Source organism: Brienomyrus brachyistius, unplaced genomic scaffold (genome assembly GCF_023856365.1).
Source record: "Brienomyrus brachyistius isolate T26 unplaced genomic scaffold, BBRACH_0.4 scaffold53, whole genome shotgun sequence".
Classification (NCBI taxonomy): domain Eukaryota; kingdom Metazoa; phylum Chordata; class Actinopteri; order Osteoglossiformes; family Mormyridae; genus Brienomyrus; species Brienomyrus brachyistius.
Window position 1 is genome coordinate 321,832 of NW_026042328.1, and position 27,672 is coordinate 349,503.

At 48.7% G+C, this 27,672-nt stretch overlaps 2 protein-coding genes across 8 annotated transcripts; one reads left to right on the forward strand and one right to left on the reverse strand.

The window, feature by feature from the left end:
- The first annotated feature begins 523 nt into the window (after positions 1 to 523).
- On the forward strand, positions 524 to 17,822 carry acss2l (acyl-CoA synthetase short chain family member 2 like). Of its 2 annotated transcripts, none has more exons than XM_049000780.1 (18): positions 524 to 836; positions 1,481 to 1,676; positions 5,662 to 5,753; positions 6,067 to 6,170; positions 7,166 to 7,238; positions 7,651 to 7,726; positions 8,203 to 8,287; positions 9,112 to 9,253; positions 10,428 to 10,594; positions 10,809 to 10,942; positions 13,911 to 14,043; positions 14,700 to 14,756; positions 14,882 to 14,962; positions 15,151 to 15,259; positions 15,345 to 15,413; positions 15,574 to 15,750; positions 16,278 to 16,427; positions 17,143 to 17,278. In XM_049000780.1, exons 1-17 carry the CDS (start codon positions 713 to 715, stop codon positions 16,418 to 16,420), a joined length of 1,962 nt encoding a protein of 653 aa, XP_048856737.1. In that variant the 5' UTR covers positions 524 to 712; the 3' UTR covers positions 16,421 to 16,427; positions 17,143 to 17,278. The 2 variants fall into 2 exon arrangements, with proteins under 2 accessions (XP_048856737.1, XP_048856736.1); XM_049000779.1 differs by having other exon boundaries at positions 533 to 836; positions 16,278 to 16,352; positions 17,143 to 17,822.
- Positions 17,810 to 27,539, reverse strand: LOC125723971 (uncharacterized). 6 transcript variants are annotated; one of them, XM_049000788.1, is made up of 2 exons: positions 26,197 to 27,539; positions 17,810 to 26,028 (listed from the first exon to the last, which is right to left on the reverse strand). In XM_049000788.1, the coding sequence occupies exon 1, from the start codon at positions 27,537 to 27,539 to the stop codon at positions 26,262 to 26,264; it is 1,278 nt and encodes a 425-aa protein (XP_048856745.1). In that variant the 3' UTR covers positions 17,810 to 26,028; positions 26,197 to 26,261. The 6 variants fall into 6 exon arrangements, with proteins under 6 accessions (XP_048856745.1, XP_048856741.1, XP_048856742.1 ...); XM_049000784.1 differs by having other exon boundaries at positions 17,810 to 26,112; XM_049000785.1 differs by having other exon boundaries at positions 17,810 to 25,860; positions 26,029 to 27,539.
- Between the last annotated feature and the right edge of the window lie 133 nt (positions 27,540 to 27,672).

Consider the following 27,672-nt stretch of genomic DNA (forward strand, 5'->3'; position numbering starts at 1 on the left):
TATTAAATCATTGATACGTAAGGGACAAATTAATTATTAGGTGGTATTTTCTATAGAATGAACAGATTCAGTATATTTCATTTGTCCGTCAAAAACCTTTATTAGACAGAATTCTTTCCCTGAAAAAAAAGATGTAGACATAATACTCTCAGGTGTTTTTGCAATAAAATCTTTTATGAATGAGACGGACTGTCGTTTTTTTCTTTTCTGTAGAGGATTCCAGATACAAGAAGTAAATTGCTCATTTTCCCCCTAAACACTTGTACATTCAACAAAACAATATAAAGTTACAAACTTCGTTTATTCGTTTACACAAATGTACAATTCAACAGCTTATTTTTAAGGTAGCCTCGTTTTATAAGGCAGATGTGTCATGATCTTGGTAGGAGGCTCTTTCACAACACCGCGGTAGTTACAGACTAACCCGTTGCATTCCAGCACCCGATGTTCAGACTGTAATACGATCAAGAGACGAGTGAAAGACTGGCCAATGAAAAAGTGGGAGTGCCAAAGGGAGCTGTCTGATTGGATGTTTCGGCACTTAGCATACAGTAATATTAACGCAGAACTAGAATTAGGGGCAGGTACAGCGTAGACGTGCATAATAAACGGGAATAAGGCCTTAGGCCTTCATGCTGCTACTGTAGTTACACCGGACGTATTTGCAGGTCATCTTCGTTTTTCATCTAGCTGACATTAAGAACTTTCAAGAATGGTGCTTCCGGGATCTCAAGAGAAGGTGTTCCAGCCTCCAAAAGACTTACAAAAGCATGCACATATACCGGACTTTAAAACATATCTCAGACTATACAAGAAATCCACTGAGGACCCAGAGGGTAAGTTTACATATTTCTGTCATTTGTTTTTCATGGTAACATTTTTACCTAACATTTCATTTTCTATTGCGAGTATTCTCAGGGATACGTGAAATTATTAAATCCAAATATAACAAGTTTATTTGACAACTGTGAAAAGATACTTGAACCTAAGATATATGGCTATTTTCTATAACTATGTCAGAGTTTTGCTAATTGTACGTTCTGAATAACTGTCTTGTTTCCATGTGTATACAAAGAGGTAATTGTTTCACTACCGTGTGATCGTCTCTGGGTTACGTGGCCTGTTTTGCTGTAAACTATTTCTGTTGTGGGAAAAATAATTAAATTTTTGGTGTGCATCATTATTGACACTGCAAGGCATATACATTATAACGTGCTACACATTAATGTATCACAAGTGGTTCTGAAATGGATGGGCATTCTTACATTGCATTTATATAGAAACAAAAAGTAAAGTTAACAGTAAACATCAGTAAAACAATGTCATTCACTTCATGGGAGTATGATTTACGCGTCATCTTTCCCACTGCTTTCCCGGGCATTTAAAATGGATCCTTGAAGTGTTTTGCATGTTTTTCAGAGATTGGTGTCTTTCTTCTTGTGTTTGAAAGCAAAGCTTCACTGTCCCTCTCATTTCACAGTATTCTGGAAAGAAGTTGCTGAAGATTTCTATTGGAAGATACCCCCAACAGGACAGATTCTGCAGTATAATTTTGATATGACAAAAGGGAGTATTTATGTGAAATTCATGGAAGGCGCAAAAACCAATGTGTGCTACAATGTCCTTGACCGAAATATCCTGGAGAAGAACCTTGGTGAAAGGGTGGCATTCTACTGGTAAATAAAAGCACTGTTTCCATATTGTACACTGATACAGGTTCAGACTGGGCTGTGGTCACCTAACTGAGAAAACCAGTTACACTGTTTCAGAAGATATGTTTTCTGTCTTGACCCCAGGCATGCACAGGCAGGAAAAGGTATTGATCCACTTTGTGGCTCCAAGACAAGGGGCTTGATTAAATAAAAGGAACACGTTGATGTAAACGATGAAACCAAAAAGACCACAATGGACAAAACAAACAGGGAAAATCTACAGAACTAACTAGAAGACTAAAGTAACACAACTAGGGAAACAAAACTAACCAGAACTAAACTAGAGTATACTAATTAGGACATAAATTCAGGGAAGAAGGCAACACCAAGAGTGACAACAGGCACATAGTACAATGACTGACTAACAAACAGACTAAGAGCAGGCACTTAAATACACACAGGGAAGTAGGGTAAACAAAGGACAGGTGTAATTCATAATCAAATCAACCAGTCAAAAAGGAATACAGGTTAATAGGAAACAGGTGGGGTGGATTACAATTAACTAGCACAAACGCTGCTCTAGAAACTATGGAACATAAGAGAACTGACTACACTAGGAAAGACTAAGAACAAATGCAAGCAAAACCAAAATAAAACAGCACACAAGCAGGGCAAACCTTGGGAAAAAACTAAGCCAGAAAATTTAACAAAATACTGGGGAAGAGAAAAACCAAATAAGCAATTAAATAGATGAGGTAGACCAGGAAGTAGCCTAAAACCCATGACTTCAGGGTTACAGCCTCAGTACCACACACTCAACCCATTGAGCTATGCAGCAGTCTAAGGAGAATGGAAAAGATACAAGGGTCCAGCACAAAGATAGAGGAAGGAAGAGGATGGAGAGCAACACCTGCTGGCCAAACAGAAGAGATATGAAGGTCAAGGAAGGACGGGCGCTGACCCTGACAGTATTCATAGAATTTCTCCCTGAGATTAATAAATCTTAATCATATTCTTAATTTTTTATCTTATATAGAGTAAGTGTAATTATGTATTGCATTTTTAAAATTCCTTTACAACTGGCCTGTCGATTTGACTGTTAGTGTGAACACTGGCTGTGACCAGATCAAAGACTTCTATGATATGGTGACAGTGTGAGGCAGTACCAAAGCTTTCTGTGATATGGTGACTGTGTGAGGCAGTACCAAAGCTTTCTGTGACATGGTGACGGTGTGACGCAGTACCAAAGCTTTCTGTGACATGGTGACGGTGTGACGCAGTACCAAAGCTTTCTGTGACATGGTGACGGTGTGAGGCAGTACCAAAGCTTTCTGTGACATGGTGACGGTGTGAGGCAGTACCACAGCTTTCTGTGACATGGTGACGGTGTGAGGCAGTACCAAAGCTTTCTGTGACATGGTGACGGTGTGAGGCAGTACCAAAGCTTTCTTTGACATGGTGAAGGTGTGAGGCAGTACCAAAGCTTTCTGTGACATGGTGACGGCGTGAGGCAGTACCAAAGCTTTCTGTGACATGGTGACGGCGTGAGGCAGTACCAAAGCTTTCTGTGACATGGTGACGGCGTGAGGCAGTACCAAAGCTTTCTGTGACATGGTGACGGCGTGAGGCAGTACCACAGCTTTCTGTGACATGGTGACGGCGTGAAGCAGTACCAAAGCTTTCTGTGACATGGTGACGGCGTGAGGCAGTACCAAAGCTTTCTGTGACATGGTGACGGCGTGAGGCAGTACCAAAGCTTTCTGTGACATGGTGACGGCGTGAGGCAGTACCAAAGCTTTCTGTGACATGGTGACGGCGTGAGGCAGTACCACAGCTTTCTGTGACATGGTGACGGCGTGAGGCAGTACCAAAGCTTTCTGTGACATGGTGACGGTGTGAGGCAGTACCAAAGCTTTCTGTGACATGGTGACGGCGTGAGGCAGTACCAAAGCTTTCTGTGACATGGTGACGGTGTGAGGCAGTACCAAAGCTTTCTGTGTTAGACTTAAGAAGTACCAGGTCTTTGATATGTGATTAATTTACCCAACCGTGGGTTTGCAAAGAAACTTCTATTCTCAAAAATGATTTACTTTTCACAAAAATTATATATTTTGTAGAACTACAATGCTTTGCATATTTTTTCACTATGAATTTCAATATCACAGTTAAGCACACAACTGTTTTAGATTATTCCGATTTAATCTCTTGCAGTTTTCTCAGTGTTATCTCCCTTGACCCCTACATTTTCATTATGTAGTACGAAAGATATGTTGCAAGGTTACAGTTTCATAATCGTGGCAGTTCCAGAAAGTGTGAGCCATATGCAAAGAGACTTTTTTGGGAAAAGTAGATTGTGCTCAGAGGGACTGTTTCCTGGAAATGGGCATTTCAGTCTGGCAGGCTAAGAATATTTTGGCAGAAAATCAGCCCCTCCTCCACTTTTTTATCCTGAATTGACCGCATGACAATTGGGCAGAGAATCCTAGTCAGTCATTTAGAAGCAGTCATGGAAGTTACTTCCTTGATTTGATATGATTCAGCAGTTTGCTCAAAGTAATGACTTTGCTATTTGTGTGGCCGGCAGGATCAGCGGACGTGCATGGCTGCAAGCCAAGCTGGCAGCTCCCTAAATAAGGAAGATGCAGGTGTAATACTGACACGTGTCTGCCAGCCAGCCTGTGATCATAACGCAGAGCAAATAATAGTAAAGTTAAATAATGTGAAATGAAAATGTTGCCTGTTATTTATTCCGCAAAATATTTGTATTTTACCTCAGAAGAAAGAGGATGGCTGAGGACACACAGAAATTTAAAACCTAAATTTCAAATGCATCATCTGTTGTGGCTGCACTGTGAAACAATAAAGATCATAAAAGCCATTCAGGGTGAGCCATACCTGCCTCTGATGCCATCTATGGAGGCATTTAGTAAATGATTAAAGTTTATGCTTTCCACTGATTTTCGGCACTAAATATCCCCTGTAGTTGCACTGGCCGTGCCCATGGGAGTGCCGCCTGTAGTGCTGATGTTGCAGGTCGCAGTTCAGACAGGCAGTCTGCCATGTTCCACGTGTACGTCTGAGAGCTGCAGCACTAATGTCGCAAGTCACACCTGCCGTTCAGACAGGCAGACTGCTATGTGTTGCATGTGGCCCTGCAAGCTGAAGCATTGACACTGCTGGATACAGTTTAAACAGATGGTCTGCCTTGTGCGGCATGTGGCCCTGTGAGCTGCATCACTGATGTTGCACGTTGCATTTCAGGCAGGCAGTCTGCCATGTGCCAATTGTGGCCCTCTGAGCCGCAGCACTGATGTTGCAGGTTGCATTTCAGGCAGGCAGTTTGCCATGTGCCAATTGTGGCCCTCTGCACCGCAGCACTGATGTTGCACGTTGCATTTCAGGCAGGCAGTCTGCCATGTGCCAATTGTGGCCCTCTGAGCCGCAGCACGGATGTCACAGACTGCAGTTCAGATAGTCTTCCATGTGTTGCATGTGGCCCTGTTAGCTGCCGCACTGACATTGCAGGTTGCTTTTTAGACAGGCAGTCTGCTATGTGCTGCATGTTCCTCTGCAACCGGCAGTCCTGACATTGGAAGTTGCGGTTCAGACAGGCAGTCTGCCATGTACTGCATGTGCCACTGTGAGCTGCAGTACTGACGTCACAGGTTGCAGTTCAGATAGGCAGTCGGCCATGTGCTAGGGGGATATTTACCCAAACGCAGTGCAGACTGAGCACAAACCAAATATGGATGATAAGGGCAAGCATGTAATCTATTACCTAAAGTACAGAAACTTTACTTTAATAGCTATGTCCTACCTTAGGCCAAGCAAAGAAAAAGTTTGAGAGCTTTGGCTGTGTGTGTTGTCCATCAAACCACGTCCAGTTAAAAGGGGTGATCAGTGTTACTATTGCATAACTATGATTAGCGTCACCATAAACTAGTTGGCCAGGATCTGAAAAGTTTGACTTTGACTGGATCGTGTAACTTTATTTGTTCTGTTTCTCCAGGGAAGGAAACTCACCCGATTACCATCTTTCCATCACTTACAATTCACTGCTGGCACAAGTGTGCAAGTGTGCCAATGTCCTCAGGCACATGGGTACTGTATTCTCCATTCTGTGCTTAATTAATGCATCCCAGCCATACGCAATATAAGCAATTTACCATAAAGCAGGTCATTTTGAAAAAGAAAATCAGCTAATCAGCGGTTATAATATACACACCGGCACAATCTTACTACCAAGAAGATCGTTATCCTGAATACTGTATGTGAATGACCTCCTTTTAATTTAAAATACTTACATGTGAAATATTGAGATGTGTTGTACTAGTTAAGTCTGACACTGTCAGAGTGCTATTTTTAATTAGTAATCAGATTTAAAATCAGAATTATGTGTTCTTTTCCATGCTAGGTGTTGAGAAAGGAGACCGTGTTGCCATCTACTTACCCATGATTCCAGAGCTGGTGTACACGATGCTGGCCTGTGCCCGTATAGGGGCGGTTCACTCCATAGTGGTAAGAACACTTCCAGGGTAGACGTACCTTCTCAGCCACGTGGCTTGGGCTCACCTTGCTGCTAGAAACCTACACGTATACCTGTATACTACCTTGGTTTCCTTACTTCCTTACAATCGCCATGTTACTATAACCACCTACACAAAAAAAAAACTCCTGTAGGAATATTTTCTAAAAATATTTTTCATAAGGCTGTATTGGTTTGGATGGATGTTAGCTTGCAGCTGAATTGTATTGTCAATCAGGCTGTATTCCAAATATTAATTATGGGCCTCAGCTATTTATTGCTATCAGACCTTCCTGGCCAGGAAAACAGTTGCAGTTAAACTCTAAATATTATCATTATGAAAATCGTATGAAACAGGCAGCTCTTTCTTTATAGGGCCAAAGCCCTTTTTCTTGGGTTACTGTCTAATTGAATGAATTTTGGGAGGCTTATAAACCTTTCAGGTTTGAAAAACTTAATATTCTCCCTTCAGAATGGATTATGCAGTGAGACTTATAAGTACAATGAAGACTAGCTGTAAAAACTTTTTTCTAAATGTCATTCATCTTGCTTCTGTGTTGACCTGGATACAGTCTGCTTCCTACAATGTGTATTATTGGTTACCAATAAGCTTACAAGCATATAGAAGTCTCAGAAAACATGAAACACAATTCATACCTGCTGATGGAAAATGAGAACTGCTTCTGTGAAAACAAACAGGCATCAGCTGGCAAAGTGTTCTGTTGTTTTGCAAGTCTGTTTATGACACAGGATGTCCACTGGTGGACATTGTGAACTTTGTATTAATTCTTCTATTTTTCCAACTGGAACTAATTACTAGTATGCATGATATATGTGTGGGTCCAGCACGGAGGGACATCTAGACAGGGGGAGGTGCACCAGACCAGTCTTTCTGATGGTTGGCTTCCACCTTGTGGGCCACGACAGGATTGACTGATAAGCTGTCCCACGGGGCTGTTACTGTGGCTTTGAGTTCCACTGTGCTCAGTTTGCAGGCTTCTCCTCTGAGTCTCTCTGTGAGCGGATTCTGGACGCCCAGTGCTCCTTCTTGGTGACAGCAGGTACGCATAATGTTGTTCCACGATTTCAGTTTTTTGTCAGGGTGGGCTGGTGTCTGTACACTGCATGTGGCTTTTAAGTGTGCGTCTTACAGTGGATTGGTGTCCCGTTTAGGATGTGCCCATGCTTGTTGGCTTAAACTTTAGGTTCACACCCCCCTGCACTAGGTAAACACTTCTGGGAAAATGTAAAGATGAAGCCTTTCCATCGTGTATAAGGGCAGCCTACTGGGCATGAGTTTTGTTTCTCAAACACCACCTTATCGGCCACCTTTATGGATTCGTAAACTGCCTTGAAAACACAGCCCTTCCCAGTGGACGCAGTCTGCGGGCCCTGTGCTGTTTACTCTCATGCCACAGGTCCGCACACCTTCCTCATCTCACTGTTTGTCCTGGCCTTGCTCTCACACTGCAGATGGTGTGTACAGAGGCGAGAAGCTGATCAACCTGAAGCAGATTGCAGACGAGGCGCTGAGCCGCTGCAAGCTGAAGTAGCTGCTCGCTGATGTCCGGCAGCCTTATCGCTGCACTGTTTGCTTTAGTGACCCGGTAGCCGGTTGGCCCCGTCATTGAGTTATGGGTCCCGATATGGAGAGGTGGCCATTATCAACCCTCATCCGGACCCCCCGCCTAGCAGCCGTCAGGTTGCCCGGGAAACAGCGGCATGCCATTCATGTGGACCATCTGTGGCTCTGTTTGCGTGTCTTAAATTTAACTTCCGTACTGTATCAAAGAAACTAAATTGTTTTGAGTCAACAGTATTTATGCCAGCCACCTGGAAGCAGCAAATGTCAACAATACAGTCAAGTATCATACCAATTAGCCAGGATCCTGAATGTTAATCTACTTTTCCTATCTTCTTTATTGATTGCGTTATATTAATTACACTTAAGAAAACCTCAGAGATATTTGCTTGTGTCATATTATATGCAAAGTGATTTGTACATTCAAACTTTGCTACTTCTAGAGACATACTCACAGTCAAGAAGTGTGTGGTGGTTAGACACCAGAGCCTGCATGCAGTGAACGGGAGTCCCTCTGATGCACTGCAGGTAGACCCACCTCCCATACAGATCAAATCTACATGTCATGCATGTGCTTCACCCCATCAGACCTGTGTTCATCTGAAGTGCTGATTTACTTACATGTGCAAGGGGCTTAGTGCCTAAGCAAAAGAAATCAGGGGAGGTAGATTCCCCTTCGAGAAGGCCTCACAGCTGCAAGCTAACACTTAATGGTACTGCTGAACTTGAGCATTTGCTATATGACATGTAACTGTGATCTGCCTTGACCTCATTGGTTGGATCATTCTCAGTATTGCAGTTCAGGGTCTGTGATTTGTGTGACCATGAGCCTGTTCTTGTTCCTTCCAGTGACTAAGCCAGTTCATGCTGTCTCTAAGAGAAGCTGCTCCTGATCTGTCCCTGAGTGCAGCCCCTTGGTTTGCTGTTTCTCTATTGCAAAATTGAAACAGCCAGTGAGCGTTGGGTCACAGGTGAACACAGCCAGTGAGCGTTGGGTCACAGGTGAACACAGCCAGTGAGCGTTGGGTCACAGGTGAACACAGACAGTGAGCGTTGGGTCACAGGTGAACACAGACAGTGAGCGTTGGGTCACAGGTGAACACAGCCAGTGAGCGCTGGGTCACAGGTGAACACAGCCAGTGAGCGTTGGGTCACAGGTGAACACAGACAGTTTTTATCATTCTGGTGCCTGAGAAGCTCCTCATGTCAAATTACCTGATTTGGTTACCTGGTTTCACTATTGCTGAATTTCTTTGTGATTTTTGCTGTCAAAATCAGAATATGGCATTTCTTTAGTAAAGACTAAGTGCCATGTCTTATTTGATGCAAGTAGTATCTCTTCTTCGTTGCAGAGCCTCTGGGATGTGGAGTTTGATGTGTGGTGGGATGAAGTCATGGAAACCGCATCTGAGACATGTGAGCCAGAGTGGATGGATGCTGAAGACCCACTCTTTATCCTGTACACTAGTGGATCCACAGGAAAGCCCAAGGCGAGTACCCCCCCACACCCTGCTCACAGAAAACAGGCTATTGAGAATTTTTCTTATTTCAATTATATATGACAACAGATAATGTTCTTATATGTTCACTACAAGTCAACAGTTGTTTTTTCTTGTATGCTTATGGCCACATTCTTACCAAAAAACACACTTAAATTAACATGCAAGGCACTCAAGGGAAAAGACTACAGGAAAAACATACATGAACTTTACATTGTATCAGACGTGATTGATACACATGACCTGTTTATTGCATCTTGTTTCTTAGTAGAATTTATATTGGTTTTATATTTTAGCAAAAGACATCTACGGTCTCTCCGCATTCTAACAAGAGACGCCTACGGTCTCTCCGCATTCTAACAAGAGACGCCTACGGTCGCTCCGCATTCTAACAAGAGACGCCTACGGTCTCTCCGCATTCTAACAAGAGACGCCTACGGTCTCTCCGCATTCTAACAAGAGACGTCTACGGTCTCTCCGCATTCTAACAAGAGACGCCTACGGTCTCTCCGCATTCTAACAAGAGACGCCTACGGTCTCTCCGCATTCTAACAAGAGACGCCTACGGTCGCTCCGCATTCTAACAAGAGACGCCTACGGTCCCTGAACATTCAGTTGGTTTAACTGGACGTGAGAAAATTCTCAGGACACAAAGTAAATGCATCAACCACTATCCATGATTCAATTGAGTTCATTCAAAGAATTATGCAGAAAGACTAATACTTACAAAACATATGTTTTACAGTACATTCATTTCATATGTATTTTACCTGAATAAAGGACATATATCTATGTCTAGAACATATGTCTAAAGACACATTAAGTTAATATACATTGTATATTTATTTTGAGTTTATATGATTTGGGTAAAACACATAAGAGTCATATATTTAAAAAAAAGTTTCTGTGTGGATATTTATATGTCCCATCCAATAAGCAATCAGTCCAGCCAGTTATTTGCATAATTAGACTGCATATAGCACCTGTCTCCAGCCATCTGACACAATTGATTACCTCACCAACCACTAATTACAAGAATAAGCTTTTTGAAGAGCTGCCTGCAGGATCTTTGTTCTGGCACACATTATGTACACAGCACAAAGTCTAACCTTCGGAGGAAAGTCCTTTGAAAGTTTAATCTTCCCTTGATTTTTTTGACCCACAGGGAGTTGTTCACACCACTGCTGGATATCTACTTTACACAGCGCTGACATTTAAGTACGTCTTTGACCATCGGCCCGATGACGTGTACTGGTGCACCGCAGACATTGGCTGGATCACTGGGCACTCTTACATCACATACGGGCCACTGGCTAACGGGGCCACCAGTGTGCTTGTGAGTCTCATTCATCATCATCAAGCCGCCTGCTTCAACCGATTAAGGGCTTCTGGGATGTTAAACTCTGATTAACATGCATGGAAAGTTGACAGTTGCTTACAGTTTTGGGCGACAGCCGCCCTGTCCAGCCTGCTCATCCAGATGCAGCTTTCTTTATGCGTATAAAACAGTGAGCTGACTGCTCTTGATGGGAGTCCTGTGTATCTGTCAGTTCGAGGGGGTGCCCATTTACCCCCACGTGGGAAGGTACTGGGAGATCATTGAGAAATATGGCGTGACCACCTTCTACACTGCACCCACAGCCATTCGCCTGCTCATGAAGTTTGGGAAGGAGCCGCTCCAGCGGTGAGTCAGCCCGCCTGTACGCAGAGAGCCCATTACAGTGGCATCCTCACTGAACAGGAGCTGAAATCCAAACACACCTGCTCAGTTGTGCTGGAGATTATGTTCAGTCCAGAAGTCACACTGGCAATTGCACATTTATATTGTTTCTGAAACTGTATATTGGAGATCAAACCATTTGCACCATCTGCTGCAAAATGAGAGAAATTCAGTTCAGTGAATTTAAGTTGACACATTCTTGACTGTGACAGTCTCACATCCTGTCTGAGTCGTCCCCTGTCTGCGGTGACCCCTGTCCCCTGTCAATTTAATTCCATTTCTGAAAATGTATAATGGAAATCAATCCATTTGTGCCACCTACTGCAAAGTGAGAGAAATTCAGTTCAGTGAACTTATTTTAACATATTATCTATTGTGACAGTCTTACATCCTGTCCAGGTTGTCCCCTGTCCCCCGTGTGGGGTGTCCCCTGTCCCTCGTCACCCATGTGGGGTGTCCCCTGTCCCCCGTGTGGGGTGTCCCCTGTCCCTCGTCCCCCATGTGGGGTGTCCCCTGTGCTTTACCTTGTCCCTGCCCAAAGCCCCCAGTGACAAAGAAAAACACGGTAGTAGGAAGAAACCTTGGGTGAGCCCATCCTTCAGGGGCCAACGGGGGTTGGGGAGAGCAGCCGGGGCATAGGCGATACAGGCGGGGAGCAGCTCCCATCCCCTACTGATGGGACACACAGCGGCATGATGGGATACACCGGCGGGGGGTGGGGAGAGCAGCCGGGGCATAGGCGATACAGGCGGGGAGCGGCTCCCATCCCCTACTGATGGGACACACAGCGGCATGATGGGATACATCGGCGGGGGAAGGGGAGAGCAGCCGGGGCATAGGCGATACAGGCGGGGAGCGGCTCCCATCCCCTACTGATGGGACACACAGCGGCATGATGGGATATACCGGCGGGGGAAGGGGAGAGCAGCCGGGGCATAGGCGATACAGACGGGGAGCGGCTCCCATCCCCTACTGATGGGACACACAGCGGCATGATGGGATACACCGGCGGGGGGTGGGGAGAGCAGCCGGGGCATAGGCGATACAGACGGGGAGCGGCTCCCATCCCCTACTGATGGGACACACAGCGGCATGATGGGATACATCGGCGGGGGAAGGGGAGAGCAGCCGGGGCATAGGCGATACAGACGGGGAGCGGCTCCCATCCCCTACTGATGGGACACACAGCGGCATGATGGGATACACCGGCGGGGGAAGGGGAGAGCAGCCGGGGCATAGGCGATACAGGCGGGGAGCGGCTCCCATCCCCTACTGATGGGACACACAGCGGCATGATGGGATACACCGGCGGGGGAAGGGGAGAGCAGCCGGGGCATAGGCGATACAGACGGGGAGCGGCTCCCATCCCCTACTGATGGGACACACAGCGGCATGATGGGATACACCGGCGGGGGGTGGGGAGAGCAGCCGGGGCATAGGCGATACAGGCGGGGAGCGGCTCCCATCCCCTACTGATGGGACACACAGCGGCATGATGGGATACACCGGCGGGGGGTGGGGAGAGCAGCCGGGACATAGGCGATACAGGCGGGGAGCGGCTCCCATCCCCTACTGATGGGACACACAGCGGCATGATGGGATATACCGGCGGGGGAAGGGGAGAGCAGCCGGGGCATAGGCGATACAGGCGGGGAGCGGCTCCCATCCCCTACTGATGGGACACACAGCGGCATGATGGGATACATCGGCGGGGGAAGGGGAGAGCAGCCGGGGCATAGGCGATACAGGCGGGGAGCGGCTCCCATCCCCTACTGATGGGACACACAGCAGCATGATGGGATATACCGGCGGGGGAAGGGGAGAGCAGCCGGGGCATAGGCGATACAGGCGGGGAGCGGCTCCCATCCCCTACTGATGGGACACACAGCGGCATGATGGGATACATCGGCGGGGGAAGGGGAGAGCAGCCGGGGCATAGGCGATACAGGCGGGGAGCGGCTCCCATCCCCTACTGATGGGACACACAGCGGCATGATGGGATACACCGGCGGGGGAAGGGGAGAGCAGCCGGGGCATAGGCGATACAGGCGGGGAGCGGCTCCCATCCCCTACTGATGGGACACACAGCGGCATGATGGGATACATCGGCGGGGGAAGGGGAGAGCAGCCGGGGCATAGGCGATACAGGCGGGGAGCGGCTCCCATCCCCTACTGATGGGACACACAGCGGCATGATGGGATACATCGGCGGGGGAAGGGGAGAGCAGCCGGGGCATAGGCGATACAGGCGGGGAGCGGCTCCCATCCCCTACTGATGGGACACACAGCGGCATGATGGGATACATCGGCGGGGGAAGGGGAGAGCAGCCGGGGCATAGGCGATACAGGCGGGGAGCGGCTCCCATCCCCTACTGATGGGACACACAGCGGCATGATGGGATACACCGGCGGGGGAAGGGGAGAGCAGCCGGGGCATAGGCGATACAGGCGGGGAGCGGCTCCCATCCCCTACTGATGGGACACACAGCGGCATGATGGGATACATCGGCGGGGGAAGGGGAGAGCAGCCGGGGCATAGGCGATACAGGCGGGGAGCGGCTCCCATCCCCTACTGATGGGACACACAGCGGCATGATGGGATACACCGGCGGGGGAAGGGGAGAGCAGCCGGGGCATAGGCGATACAGGCGGGGAGCGGCTCCCATCCCCTACTGATGGGACACACAGCGGCATGATGGGATACACCGGCGGGGGGTGGGGAGAGCAGCCGGGGCATAGGCGATACAGGCGGGGAGCGGCTCCCATCCCCTACTGATGGGACACACAGCGGCATGATGGGATACACCGGCGGGGGGTGGGGAGAGCAGCCAGGGCATAGGCGATACAGACGGGGAGCGGCTCCCATCCCCTACTGATGGGACACACAGCAGCATGATCAGTCATGATCACACCGTGACCTGCTCTTTAACAGGTACAACCTCGGCTGCCTGCGAATCTTGGGCACCGTGGGAGAGCCCATCAACCCGGAGGCCTGGCTGTGGTACCACCAGGTGGTCGGCCAGGAGAGGTGCCCTGTCATGGACACATTCTGGCAGACGGAGACCGTGCGTGATGCACCCTCACTGTCCACATGCTGCCCATCTTCCCTGCTCACTTAACTGAGCTCTCACCTTGCTCAGAAATGTGCTGTTTCTCATTAATAATTAGTAATGTTTTTCATATTGTTTACAGATGACATTCACATTTAGTTTTATAACAGACGCTTTTATCCAAAGTGACATACATGTGAAGGAGGGCCAGCCTGTTCCTGGAGGAATAGAGGTTAGGGGGTCTGTACAGAGGCCCAGTGGGATTTGAACCAGCAACCTTCTAAACATGGGCCATGTATGTCCCCCACACAATTTGAAACTTTGTTTTTACTAATATACAAAATAAACTGTAGATAAAGTGTTCAGTACAGTACCATATTACAAATAGGCTGGAGCATTTTTGATGAGTTTCACAGCAGATGCATTATTATCTATATTATTATTATTGCTGTTGTTGTCATTGTTGTTTAGGAGAAACAGCCAAAACACAGCAGATACATCTGTAGGTTCGTCTGGTACAGAATAAAAAAACACACAAACAAACCGACACTAGCAGCATATGGATTGGACCAGTGGTCACATTCTTTTGTCTTACCCATGGGGCTTTGCGAGTGATGCTGAGCATGTGACCGGACCGGAATGAATCTCTACCTTCTGTTGTGGTCTTTTAGGGGGGGCACGTCTTGACGCCCCTGCCAGCTGCCATCTCCCTGAAGCCCGGCTCCGCGGTAAGTTGAAGGTTATTAACTTACTAAACAGATACACTACACATTTCTGCACAGCTTTCTGCAGCTGATGTCTGCAGCCTAAGGAAAGCTGTGTTTCTCTGATCCTGCGATGCGTCTTTCTTCAGACTTTGCCCTTCTTTGGAGTGCAGCCAGCCATTCTGAACGAGCAGGGAGAAGAGCTGGAGGGAGAGGCGGAGGGACACCTCGTAAGGATGCTCCACAAGGCCTGCACACACCCTTAACACATACCTGTAACACAGGCCAGCAGTTAGCCTGTAAAAATGGGCTCTAGACTCAGCAGTGACCCCTGCTGTTATACTTCTGAGCTACTTTGAGATGAATTGCTACTTAAGCCGGAAGGTCCCGGTACCATCCATAGCCTTTGTCTTCCAAGGTCTTCCGGACGCCCTGGCCTGGCATCATGCGTGCCATCCACGGGAACCAGGAGCGCTTCCAGAACACGTACTTCAAGGAGTTCCCAGGCTTCTATGTGACTGGGGATGGTGAGATTCCCCCTAAAATCTGTATTTAAAAAGCATGTTTCAGTGTGGAGGTCGGCCTCTCTCCCATCTGGCCTCTCGCTTTTAGGCTGCAGGCGGGACAAGGATGGCTACTACTGGATCACGGGCCGGATCGATGACATGCTGAACGTGTCTGGTAATGGCAGACTAGTGTGATGCAGCAGCACCTTCTAGTGGTGACAGAGTTAACACCACTCACAGCCCTCAGAGGAGCACTCTGAGGACCTCTACAGGTGGGTTAAGGTATTGCACCTGCTGAGCTTCACATGGGTGACCGGCCCTGCTTGTTCCTGTAGGGCATCTGCTAAGCACAGCAGAAGTGGAGGCTGCATTGATGGAGCACCAGTCTGTGGCGGAGGCGGCCGTGGTGAGCAGGCCACACGCGGTCAAAGGGGAGTGTCTCTACTGCTTCATCACGCTCAAGGACGGCATGGTATTCAGCCACACACTGACTGAGGAGCTGAAGAAGCAAGGTAGAGTCCAGATCGAAAAATGGGAGCATCAAGTATGGACTCACCTCTGAGTCTCCTGTGTGTCAAGAACAGTTTGAAACAAATGCTGCTAATTTATAGTCTGTACTGCGATTAACCCTTCTGATTAATAGCAGTACAGGCAGTCCCCAGGTTTCAAAGATCTTTCTCCTAAGTTGATTTTGTAGGTAAGTCGGAAAAATAATAATACAGGGCGTAACAATAATTGTTATTATACAGTAATAATAAAAGTAACTCAATACGTAGCAGTACTGTACCGAGCCGATGAATCACTGAAGCTGTACGTTTTCACAAGCATTACAAAGTATTGCATACTAGTTACTATGAACCATTATATCAAACCCAATTTGAATAGAACAGGCATTGTGGCAGTTCAATCATAAGTTCAAGGTGTCTGTAAGTCTGTAAGACGTTCTTAGCCTAAGGAGTGTCTGTAATAAAAATGCCCATGTACCCTCCACTGCTCATTCAGGAATAAAATGTGAATTTTTTAACCCCATTTTTCTAAGTGAGAGAAAAAATTGGACCAATAGCAACGCCGGACTTCATGCAGAATGCCCCAGGACTACCAAAGACTCGCTCAGGTACAGAAGAGCAACGGGAACTAGTGAGGACAGTGAAGGACGAGCTTGGCAGTGGTGCGGAGAAATGACTTACCAGTAAGACGTCACTGCTGGTTGGTGATGGCAGTCAGGCTTTTTTCCCTTTAGTAAGACACCCAGTGAGGACAGTGGAGGACGAGCTTGGCGGTGGTGCGGAGAAATGACTTACCAGTAAGACGTCACTGCTGGTTGGTGATGGCAGTCAGGCTTTCTTCCCTTTAGTAAGACACCCAGTGAGGACAGTGGAGAACGAGCTTGGCAGTGGTGCGGAGAAATGACTTACCAGTAAGACGTCACTGCTGGTTGGTGATGGCAGTCAGGCTTTCTTCCCTTTAGTAAGACACCCAGTGAGGACAGTGGAGAACGAGCTTGGCAGTGGTGCGGAGAAATGACTTACCAGTAAGACGTCACTGCTGGTTGGTGATGGCAGTCAGGCTTTCTTCCCTTTAGTAAGACATCCAGTGAGGACAGTGGAGAACGAGCTTGGCAGTGGTGCGGAGAAATGACTTACCAGTAAGACGTCACTGCTGGTTGGTGATGGCAGTCAGGCTTTCTTCCCTTTAGTAAGACACCCAGTGAGGACAGTGGAGAACGAGCTTGGCAGTGGTGCGGAGAAATGACTTACCAGTAAGACGTCACTGCTGGTTGGTGATGGCAGTCAGGCTTTCTTCCCTTTAGTAAGACACCCAGTGAGGACAGTGGAGAACGAGCTTGGCAGTGGTGCGGAGAAATATCCACCAGCACTACAGGCTGCTTCCCTTCATCCCCACAGGGAAGATAATGCGGCGGATCCTCAGGAAAATCGCTCGTAATGAGAAGGACCTCGGAGACCTTTCCACCATGGCGGACCCTAAGGTGGTGGAGGTCCTCTTCAGCCAGCGGTGCAAGATAGCCTTCTGAATGCCCCCGCGCTGCGCAAAGCTCCTGCGGGATGCCTGGTCCCAAGAGGAAGTAAAGCACGAATCATGCTTCAATGAAACAGTTTGAATGTCACTGTATTCTTCTTTGTGGATTACTGACAGTAATGTCAGAGAGGCGGGGTCTGAGATTACTGATATGAAGTAACAAAAGAATGTATTTGTAAACTGTGTTTGTGATCAGCTGCTGAGCCCGTATTGCAGATTAACTGCATATGGGGAGACCAGAGTATCCCCCTTAATCACCCCCATCTCACCCCTGTGACACACAGGACTTTAAATGTACATCTCCATAGAATTATATGTTTCTCTTTCTGTAAAATTCCCACTTGTAGACACAGACAAGTTTAATCACAACTCGTTCATATTTCATGGTTCGTATGCAGTGTTTTTGAACCCCTTTTACCCTCTGAAGAAACAAGTTTCAAGTGTACAATTTCCACAGTGTCTTTTATTTTGAGATGATTGTATAATTTTATTCTTACAAATTGTATGCATTAGGAATTAAAGAGAAACACTATCTTTTCACAGAGAACATTTATTTTCATCTTGTTCTCCAGAGCAAAGTGCATGAAAGTGTTTGGCTAGTGAAACATTCTTCTTATATACTGCAGACAGAGAAGAGACGGCAGTAATGTGCCGTTAGCAGTTTTAGCTTGTGATAAACTTTTTTTGTTTGTTTTGTTGTCATTAGTGGAGTTTAATCCTCTTTATCAGTGTAACTGGACCAAGACTATCTTTGGAAACATGTACAAAGAGCAGCTGTAATCTGAGTTTAACAGCAGCTATATAAACTAGTCGAGTATATACCGTACGTAAGTCTCATTACAGAAACCTAAAGGCATCAGTTTATCTGGCTTGAGACAAATATACACTCAAAACATCACAGGTCCCCTCCCTAGTGGTCTGCATTGTATAAAATTTAAGTGAAAAAGAGTCTCGGGTCATTGTTTTTACAGTATTCATTCAGTTGTAAAAGCTCTTCATCAAGTAAAGCCTTAAGATGTGATGGTCCTGAACAGTTGTGCTTAATCTCCACTGAAGCATCTGAAACATGTGGCAGACAGAGATGAAAGCTTCCGGAAGATGTCATTCTTTGTTACCTGCAGTTCACCATGGTCAATTTCACCCGTAAGTGCCCGCGAGTCTCTCTCCACCTCTGCTTGTGTGATGTGGGCCTCCATCTTGCAGAGTTCCCGCGAGTCTCTCTCCACCTCTGCTTGTGTGATGTGGGCCTCCATCTTGCGGAGTCCCTGCGAGTCTCCACCAATGTCCATCAATAAGCCTGTTCTCCACGCCGGCCCGTTTAGGGTGGCCAACGTCCATCAATAAGTCTGTTCTCCACGCCGGCCTGTGTAGGGTGGCCAACGTCCATCAATAAGTCTGTTCTCCACGCCGGCCTGTGTAGGGTGGCCAACGTCCATCAATAAGTCTGTTCTCCATGCTGACCTGTGTAGGGTGGCACTGAAAGCCGCACCCACGATGATACAGTTTGTAGGTCCCATTCGCGATGTCACCCCTCCATGGGACTGAACCGGCTTGTGTATAGTGGGTTGCCATCTTGTCATCAGGAATTCACTATGCTGCCTCAGACACTCACATACACATTAATTGTCAAACTGGTTTAGGGTTAGAAGACCATAAATGCTGAAGACTTTTGTCACAGACATCCTTTGCCATTACTGAGTATCCCAAACACTTGTTGCGTTTTTCAAATGTCTATTTATGATATTGGCAAGAAAGAATATAGAGCCCTTTATGATAATTTCAGATACAAAAGGTCAATCGGGCTGTAAGAGGAGTATGGATGGGGTGGGCTTGTCCCAAATCAAAGCAGAATGCCTGCTTAATGCACTGTTGTAACCTCTTGTAAAGGAGGCACTGTAAAGTTTCAATGTATTACTACTTGAAATTCATGTTTTACGTAAAACTGGTTTCTAATGGGATATATATTTTTGTGCATACAAATATGTCTAATGGGATATATATTTTTTTGTGCACTGAAGAAGGATAGATGAACCTTAAGGCTGCTACAGGATGGATTGTGGCTTCGCCTTCAGCCTGTGGGTGACAAAGACATTGCAGGGCTTTGATAAGCCAGGAGAGTTTGGATGAGAGTCACTGAAAGGTTAATCGGTGATTTTCGGTGACCCAGACTGTTCTAATGACAGCAGCGATGCATGCAGGATGAATGCCGTGTGACATCGCAAGACAGAAGCACAGATCACTGCCTGCTCTAGTGAGGCATGTTGTTTCCATGCAATATAACAAATTTAAACTGAAAAAGAATCTAACAAAAGGAGGAACTGAATACAGCTAAGTAAATCTGTAATTTAAAAATTCTAATCATATGACAGTTATTCAAGAAAAATAGAAAAGCATGATGGGAAAGAAGCAGGGAATCCTGTCTGTATTCAGTGTGGCCCTGCCCTCTTGGGGTTCACCCATGCTAACGTGGTGCCTTTGTGTGGAGTGCCCTGGACAGGGTGATAAGCACTGTGCCGCGTCCCACATGAGCTTTGTCTGACCTGTGCTGAGATCGTTACACTCATCAGCTCTCCTGATAATGCAGCACAGGCCCTACGTCAGCTCTAGGATGTAGGAGGGCAGCGATTTTATATAATGTTATCCACAGACAACAGAAAATGCCTTAAATATAAATAGGTTGAGGTGCATTTACACTCAGCCGCACCCCCCCATGTTGACAGAGGTACATACCCACTGAATGGGTAGTTTTTTATGCAGCCTGCATAACAACCTTAATAGTCTGGAGCTCTTGTCCCAGGCTCCTCTCCCAGGCTCTCGTCCCAGGCTCCTGTCCCAGAGTCTCCTCCCAGGCTCCTCTCCCAGGCTCTCGTCCCAGGCTCTCGTCCCAGGCTCCTCTCCCAGGCTCTCGTCCCAGGCTCCTGTCCCAGAGTCTCCTCCCAGGCTCCTGTCCCAGAGTCTCCTCCCAGGCTCGCATCCCAGGGTTCTGTCCCAGGCTCGCATCCCAGGGTTCTGTCCCAGGCTCGCATCCCAGGGTTCTGTCCCAGGCTCGCATCCCAGGGTTCTGTCCCAGGCTCGCATCCCAGGGTTCTGTCTCAGGCTCGCATCCCAGGCTCTCGTCCCAGGCTCGCATCCCAGGCTCTCGTCCCAGGCTCGCATCCCAGGGTTCTGTCCCAGGCTCGCATCCCAGGGTTCTGTCCCAGGCTCGCATCCCAGGGTTCTGTCCCAGGCTCGCATCCCAGGGTTCTGTCCCAGGCTCGCATCCCAGGGTTCTGTCCCAGGCTCGCATCCCAGGGTTCTGTCCCAGGCTCTCATCCCAGGGTTCTGTCCCAGGCTCGCATCCCAGGGTTCTGTCCCAGGCTCGCATCCCAGGGTTCTGTCCCAGGCTCGCATCCCAGGGTTCTGTCCCAGGCTCGCATCCCAGGGTTCTGTCCCAGGCTCGCATCCCAGGGTTCTGTCCCAGGCTCGCATCCCAGGGTTCTGTCCCAGGCTCGCATCCCAGGCTCACATCCCAGCTGCTGTCTAACTGCTTGAATGCTTTTTTAGCAGCTCCTGCCCAGGGGTGTTTGTCCCCTAAAGTCATTCTGTGTCTATGGTAGAACAAAATGATCATACAGAGAGTCCATGTGGCGCTGGGAGTATCCATCTGTCTCACTTCATCCTTTCATTAGAAAAGATCACCATGTATAAAGATGAGTGAAGGACACCTTTAATGGACCTTAGGCTAATGCTAAGTCTATATTCACAGACACTCAGATACAGCTGTATATCGTCAAAAAAGGGGGAAACCAATGGACGTGCAGACAGAGACCTCCAAACGGGCCTGCTCCCGAGCATAAGGCCACCAAAAGCTGGAGAATCAGCAGCTGCTCTGGACGGATCGAGTTTCATTGTTTCTGTTTGTTGGTCATCTTGTCAGCCGAGGCTCCAGAGGACAGAATCGCAGACTGATTATACAAGTGGCCAGGTCAACTTACGCAGTACAGGCAGAAGTGTCAGGTAACGAGGACAATGGCGACTCAGCTCCTAGATCTCTAGGGGGTCCTGAAGATCTCGCTAAAAGATCTATCTTTTGACATCAGCACTTATCTAATGGGGTTTCACACTTTCCTATAATTTGGTTATAGCTTCCAGGATCTCATTACAGTACGATTTGGGAGATTGGACCTTTGATGAATACATTCATCTTTACCTCCTGCTGAAGTGAACTGGTCACATGAGAGGAATTAGATTATAGGAGTGCAGGGTCTGTGGTTAGAAGATGAAATGTCTGCATTGAGCCACAGTCTATAAATCAAAATATCTAATGGAGGTGCTTCTCCAAGTCTGTTACCTTAGGAGCATCTTACACTGTTCTGATCATAATTTATTGTTTTTGTAACAATTTTCACTGACCAATTTGCAAAGCAAGAATACCAGGAAAGAGTCACCTGTTAGGTAAAAAGATGAGTGAATGTTGCTCACAAACAGCTACACAATCTAAGCAGAACCACTTGCCTGTCTTGACTGTTCTCACTCCACAGACCCCTCTGTAATATCACCTCGGGGTTTGGGACCCCACCCAGAATGCACTGCACTCCCAGACAGCTGCACGCCACCATCCCAACCTGATTTATGGCAAGTAGTGAACCAGCTTCTAAGAGTCACTTAAAAGTTTCCAGGTGTTTATTGGCTGTTTGCTTTAGCAGTGGGTTTGCAGCAGTCTGAGTTCCTGTCCTGCAATACGGCTGCCATCAGCTGCCAAATTTTGTTCTATTAACTTATTTTAGTCTGAATCAATAACAGTCACATGTCCTCATTCATACCGTGTAAGAGCAGTAACACAGAAATAAGGCTGCTCCGTCAGCATTTTAAACATTTTAAGCCGATTCGCTCTGAGATTCTGTTCTGAGCTAAAACAGTAACACTTCATATGATATTTACGCCACTCTTAAATGCCTCTGGGTCAGGGTAGGGTGGGGCCTTGATGTTTGCTGGGGGCTGAGGTAGCCTATGCATTAATCCGGCCCTGAACACTTACTTAAAACACCAGGCACTGAAACATCACACACTGAAAAAACACACACTAAAATACCATCCGGTGAAACACCAGGCACTGAAACACCAGCCACTGTTTCTGCAAGCAGATGTATCAGTGTCTCTAGATTACAAGCCCCACTTTGTCGCTCATGCTAAGCAGACCCTTTTTTGGGGACCCTTTTTAAGGGAGCACCACAGCAGGGTGCCTCTAAGTCCCGTACGGTGCCGTGCCTTTAAATAGTTAAATAGGGCATTACATCCTGCATTAGAGTACAAAGATGACTTTGAATTCCTCTAAAAACAAGACATCTTAATGTAATCTCATTTTACCATGAAATATGGATGGTACTTCTTTTTCTAATCAGGAAGTGTGTTATGAGTTTAGAAACACAGAAGAATGAATGTGACAGCTCACAGCATCACTAAGAGTGAAAATGTCATGAAGGTGGGGTTGTGTGTGTGTGTGAGGAATGACCACCTGTAGGACAGTGATGTTACCATCAGTGGGAGGAATACCACAGCCCTGCAAGACAGCGATGCTACCGTCAGAGGGAGGAATACCACAGCCCTGCAAGACAGCGATGTTACCGTCAGAGGGAGGAATACCACAGCCCTGCAAGACAGGGATGTTACCGTCAGAGGGAGGAATACCACAGCCCTGCAAGACAGCGATGCTACCATCTGGGGGAGGAATACCACAGCCCTGCAAGACAGCGATGCTACCATCTGGGGGAGGAATACCACAGCCCTGCAAGACAGCGATGCTACCATCTGGGGGAGGAATACCACAGCCCTGCAAGACAGCGATGCTACCATCAAGGGGAGGAATACCACAGCCCTGCAAAATAGTGATGTTACCATCAGAGGGAGGAATACCACAGCCCTGCAAGACAGCGACGTTATCGTCAGGGGGAGGAATACCACAGTCCTACACTTGTAATTGAAAGATTGCAGATTTGAATCCCTGACCAGCAAGGAACCACTGAGGTACCCTGAGCAAGGTACCGCTCCCAAGCACTGCTCCCTGGGCGCTGAATTAACTGCCCCCTGCTATGTCACATATGGGTTAAATGGGACACATTTCATTGTTGTGCACTGTGTGCTGTGGTGTGAACAATGACCACTGATCACTAAATTCCAAATTAATATAACGAATAGTCTGGGCAATGAGGTTTGTGTGGCTGTGTGTCACATTGTCACCAGAAGCACCCTGTACCATGGGGAGTATCAGATAAAAGGGCTCACTACCTCATTTCACGATTTTGCATCTGTTCCTTACAGTTAATTACACTTTGGTGGCAATTTGTTACTAGCATGTCTTTTGACTGATTGGTTCTTTCTCCCCAGAAGTAGGAATTTGCCTCGGCTGATACAGCTGGGTCCCTGGAGCAGATGCAGGGCTTGCGTGATGTGTGCATGGAAGCCACCTGCATTGGTCACAGATAACTAAGTCTGAGGCTCCCATAGCCTTGGGTTACACTTGCGCAGTGTGGTTCTTCCTGTTAGCCCTCACCATGAGGGCTCACCCTGTCCGGTGCTGCCCACATCCCGCTTGATGAGTCGCTATGATGAGCACAGCGACAGAAGCTCAGGAGCCGCAGATGGCCTCATGTGGACCTCCAGAGCAATGTGTACGTTGGCGTGTATTTATATCGCAGCGCTGGTGCCCCGTGTGGCCCACTGTGTTCCAGAAGGAAGCGGTGGCCAGAAATAGCTGCTGGCATGTCCAGCGTCTCAGCTGGGCCAGTCAAGTGGAAGGATTTTATTGTGCATAAGGTAACACTAACTCTGAGAGGGACACGGCACCAAAAGCGGAGGGAATACAGGAGTGGGGGGGCGCGTCTCTGCTGATGTGTGTCTCAGCTGCGTCAATTTGGATTATGCAAAACAACCTTCTGTTGCAGCATTTTCCAAAGTAGGGAGGAGGTGAGGGATACAGTCTGGGCTGGCGAAGGTCCAGCCGGTGTGCCTCAGCTCAGGGTCAATCGTCTGCGGGAGGAGGATCTTGCAGACGTCCACCCCTCGGGGCCAATCGCCAGTGGGAAGAGGACCTCAATGACATCCATGCCTCAGGGCCAATCACAAGTGAGAGGAGCGCCTCGCAGACGTCTACACCAAGGGGTTAAGTGTCAGAGGAGAACTTCACACACATCCATGCCTCAGGGCCAATCGTCAGCAAGAGGACGACCTCTCAGACTTTCACATCCTTGGGGTCAAACGCCAATGGGAGGACCTCGCAGATGTCCATGCCAAAGGGGCAATTGGCAGCAGGAGGACCTCACAGATCCACACCTCGGGGCCAATCTCCAGTGGGAGGACCACCTCACAAACATCCACTCCTAGGGGCCAGTCCCCAGCGGGAGGAGGACCTTGCAGACGTCCACCCCTCGGGGCGAATCGCCAATGAAAGGAGAACCTCTCAGACGTCCTAAGCTTGAATAATTAAAGAGGAGACACTCAGCCCCAATATGAAAAGGCACCCATTGCCTCTCTGACCTCTACTGGGCATCAGCATCAGCATGCCTGCACATTTATTTAGTAACTGCATTAATTATTTACGTAGGACTGTTTGGCTGATTCTCTTCTTCAGTTTCACATACGAAAGCACGGATCTACGAAAAAAGGGTCTCCAGTTACAAAATAAGTAAAGCTAGATATTGCAAGCAATGACCGACCTGCCCTTCCCGTTACCTTAAGCCTCCAAAGTAAAGTAAAGCTATGCAGGGGATTGCCTGTGTTTTTGCTGACAGATTCTCTTAACATCCCCTGATGTCAGTACACTGAAAGTTAAGTAATATTATGAAACTTTTATGAAAATCAGGTTGGAGATAACGAAGGTGAACAAAGCTTCTGACAGTCCTTCATCTGAATGAAGGGATCTGCCTGTTCACAGAAGAAACAGCAGTGGAGCTCGCTTTTGGTGAGATGAGAAGCCAAACATGAATGACTTCGATTTTTTTAGGGAGCCAGACCTACCCTGCAACCAGCCTGGGGTGTAACTCACACTCATTTCTTACAGATGCGCCTTCTGCTCCATCTCTCTAAGAGAAATGTGTAGGTGGGAACCAGGAGCAGCTCAGACAGGTGCCCCAGCCCCACACTAACAGTCTACCACAAAGGCCAGGCAGGTGACTACAGCCACTGCCGATTAAACTGAAGTGAATGAGGCTCTGTCACTAAGTCTGCTGCCCTTCCACTGCAGGGTGCTCTCAGTCATGTTTCTGTGTGGATGCTTATGAGATCCCTAGTGAGACTTCTGCTCACCCTGAGCAAACCCAAGGGGGGTACCGCTGGGCCTCTGCTCGCCACCAGCAAACCCATGGGTAGCGCCAGCTGGCCTCTGCTCATCACCAACGAACATGAGGGTGGTTCCGCTGGGCTTCTGCTCACCAACAACAAACCAAAAGGTAGCGCCACTGGGCTTCTGCTTGCCGCCAGTGAATCTCAGGGTGGCACCACTGAGCCTCTGCTCGCCACCAACGAACCCAAGGGCAGTAGTGCTCGGCCTCTGCTGGCCGTCAACATTCCTGGGGGCAGCGCTGCTGGGCCTCGACTCGCCACCAACAAACCTGAGGATACTGTCACTGGGCCTCTGCTGGCTGCCTACATTCCCAGGGGCAGCGCTGCTGGGCCTCGACTCGCCACCAACAAACCTGAAGATACTGCCACTGGGTCTCTGCTCGCTGCCAATGAACCTGAGGGCGGCGCTGCTGGGCCTCTGATCACCACCAACAAACCTGAAGATACTGCCACTGGGTCTCTGCTCGCTGCCAATGAACCTGAGGGCGGCGCTGCTGGGCCTCTGATCACCACCAACAAACCTGAGGATACTGCCACTGGGCCTCTGCTTGCTGCCAATGAACCTGAGGGCGGCGCTGCTGGGCCACTACTCGCCACCAACAAACCTGAGGATACTGCCACTGGGCCTCTGCTTGCTGCCAATGAACCTGAGGGCGGCGCTGCTGGGCCTCTACTCGCCACCAACAAACCTTAGGATAGTGCCGCTGGGCCTCTGCTCACTGCCAATGAACCCAAAGGCAGTAGTGCTGGACCTCTGCTCGCCACCAACAAACCTGAGGATACTGCCACTGGGCCTCTGCTGGCCGTCAACACTACTGAGGGCGCCGCCGCTGGGCCTCTGCTCACTGCCATTGAACCTGAGGGCATTGCCGCTGGGCCTCTGCTCGCCACCAACAAACCTGAGGATACTGCCACTGAGCCTCTGCTGGCCGCCAACATTCCTGAGGGCGCCGCCGCTGGGCCTCAGCTCGCTGCCAATGATCCCAAGGGCAATAGTGCTGGACCTCTGCTCGCCACCAACAAACCTGAGGATACTGCCACTGGCCCTCTGCTGGCCGCCAACATTCCTGAGGGTGCCGCCACTGGGCCTCTGCTTGCTGCCAATGAACCCAAGGGCAGTAGTGCTGGACCTCTGCTCGCTGCCAATGAACCTGAGGGCGCCGCCGCTGGGCCTCTGCTCGCTGCCATTGAACCTGAGGGCATTGCCGCTGGGCCTCTGCTCGCCACCAACAAACCTGAGGATACTGCCACTGAGCCTCTGCTGGCCGCCAACATTCCTGAGGGCGCCGCCGCTGGGCCTCAGCTCGCTGCCAATGATCCCAAGGGCAATAGTGCTGGACCTCTGCTCGCCACCAACAAACCTGAGGATACTGCCACTGGGCCTCTGCTGGCCGTCAACATTCCTGAGGGCGCCGTCGCTGGGCCTCTGCTTGCTGCCAATAAACCCAAGGGCAGTAGTGCTGGACCTCTGCTCGCCACCAACAAACCTGAGGATACTGCCACTGGGCCTCTGCTGGCCGCCAACATTCCTGAGGGTGCTGCCACTGGGCCTCTGCTTGCTGCCAATGAACCTGAGGGTGGTGCTGCTGGGCCTCTGCTTGCTGCCATTGAACCTGAGGGTGCTGCTGCTGGGTCTCTGCTCTCCACCAACAAACCTGAGAATACTGCCACTGGGCCTCTGCTGGCCGTCAACATTCCTGAGGGTGCCGCCACTGGGCCTCTGCTTGCTGCCAATGAATCTGAGGGTGGCACTGCTGGGCCTCTGCTCGCTGCCAATGAACCTGAGGGCGCCACCGCTGGGCCTCAGCTCGTCACCGACAAACCTGAGGATAGTACTGCTAGGCCTCTGCTCGCTGCCAATGAACCCAAGGGCAGTAGTGCTGGACCTCTGCTCGCCACCAACAAACCTGAGGATAGTGCTGCTGAGTGCTGCTGGGCCTCTGCTCATTGCCAATGAACCTGAGGGTGGCGCTGCCGGGCCTCAGCTCGTCACCAACAAACCTGAGGATAGTGCTGCTGGGCCTCTGATCACTGGCAATGAACCTGAGGGTGGCACTGCTGGGCCTCAGCTCTTCACCAAC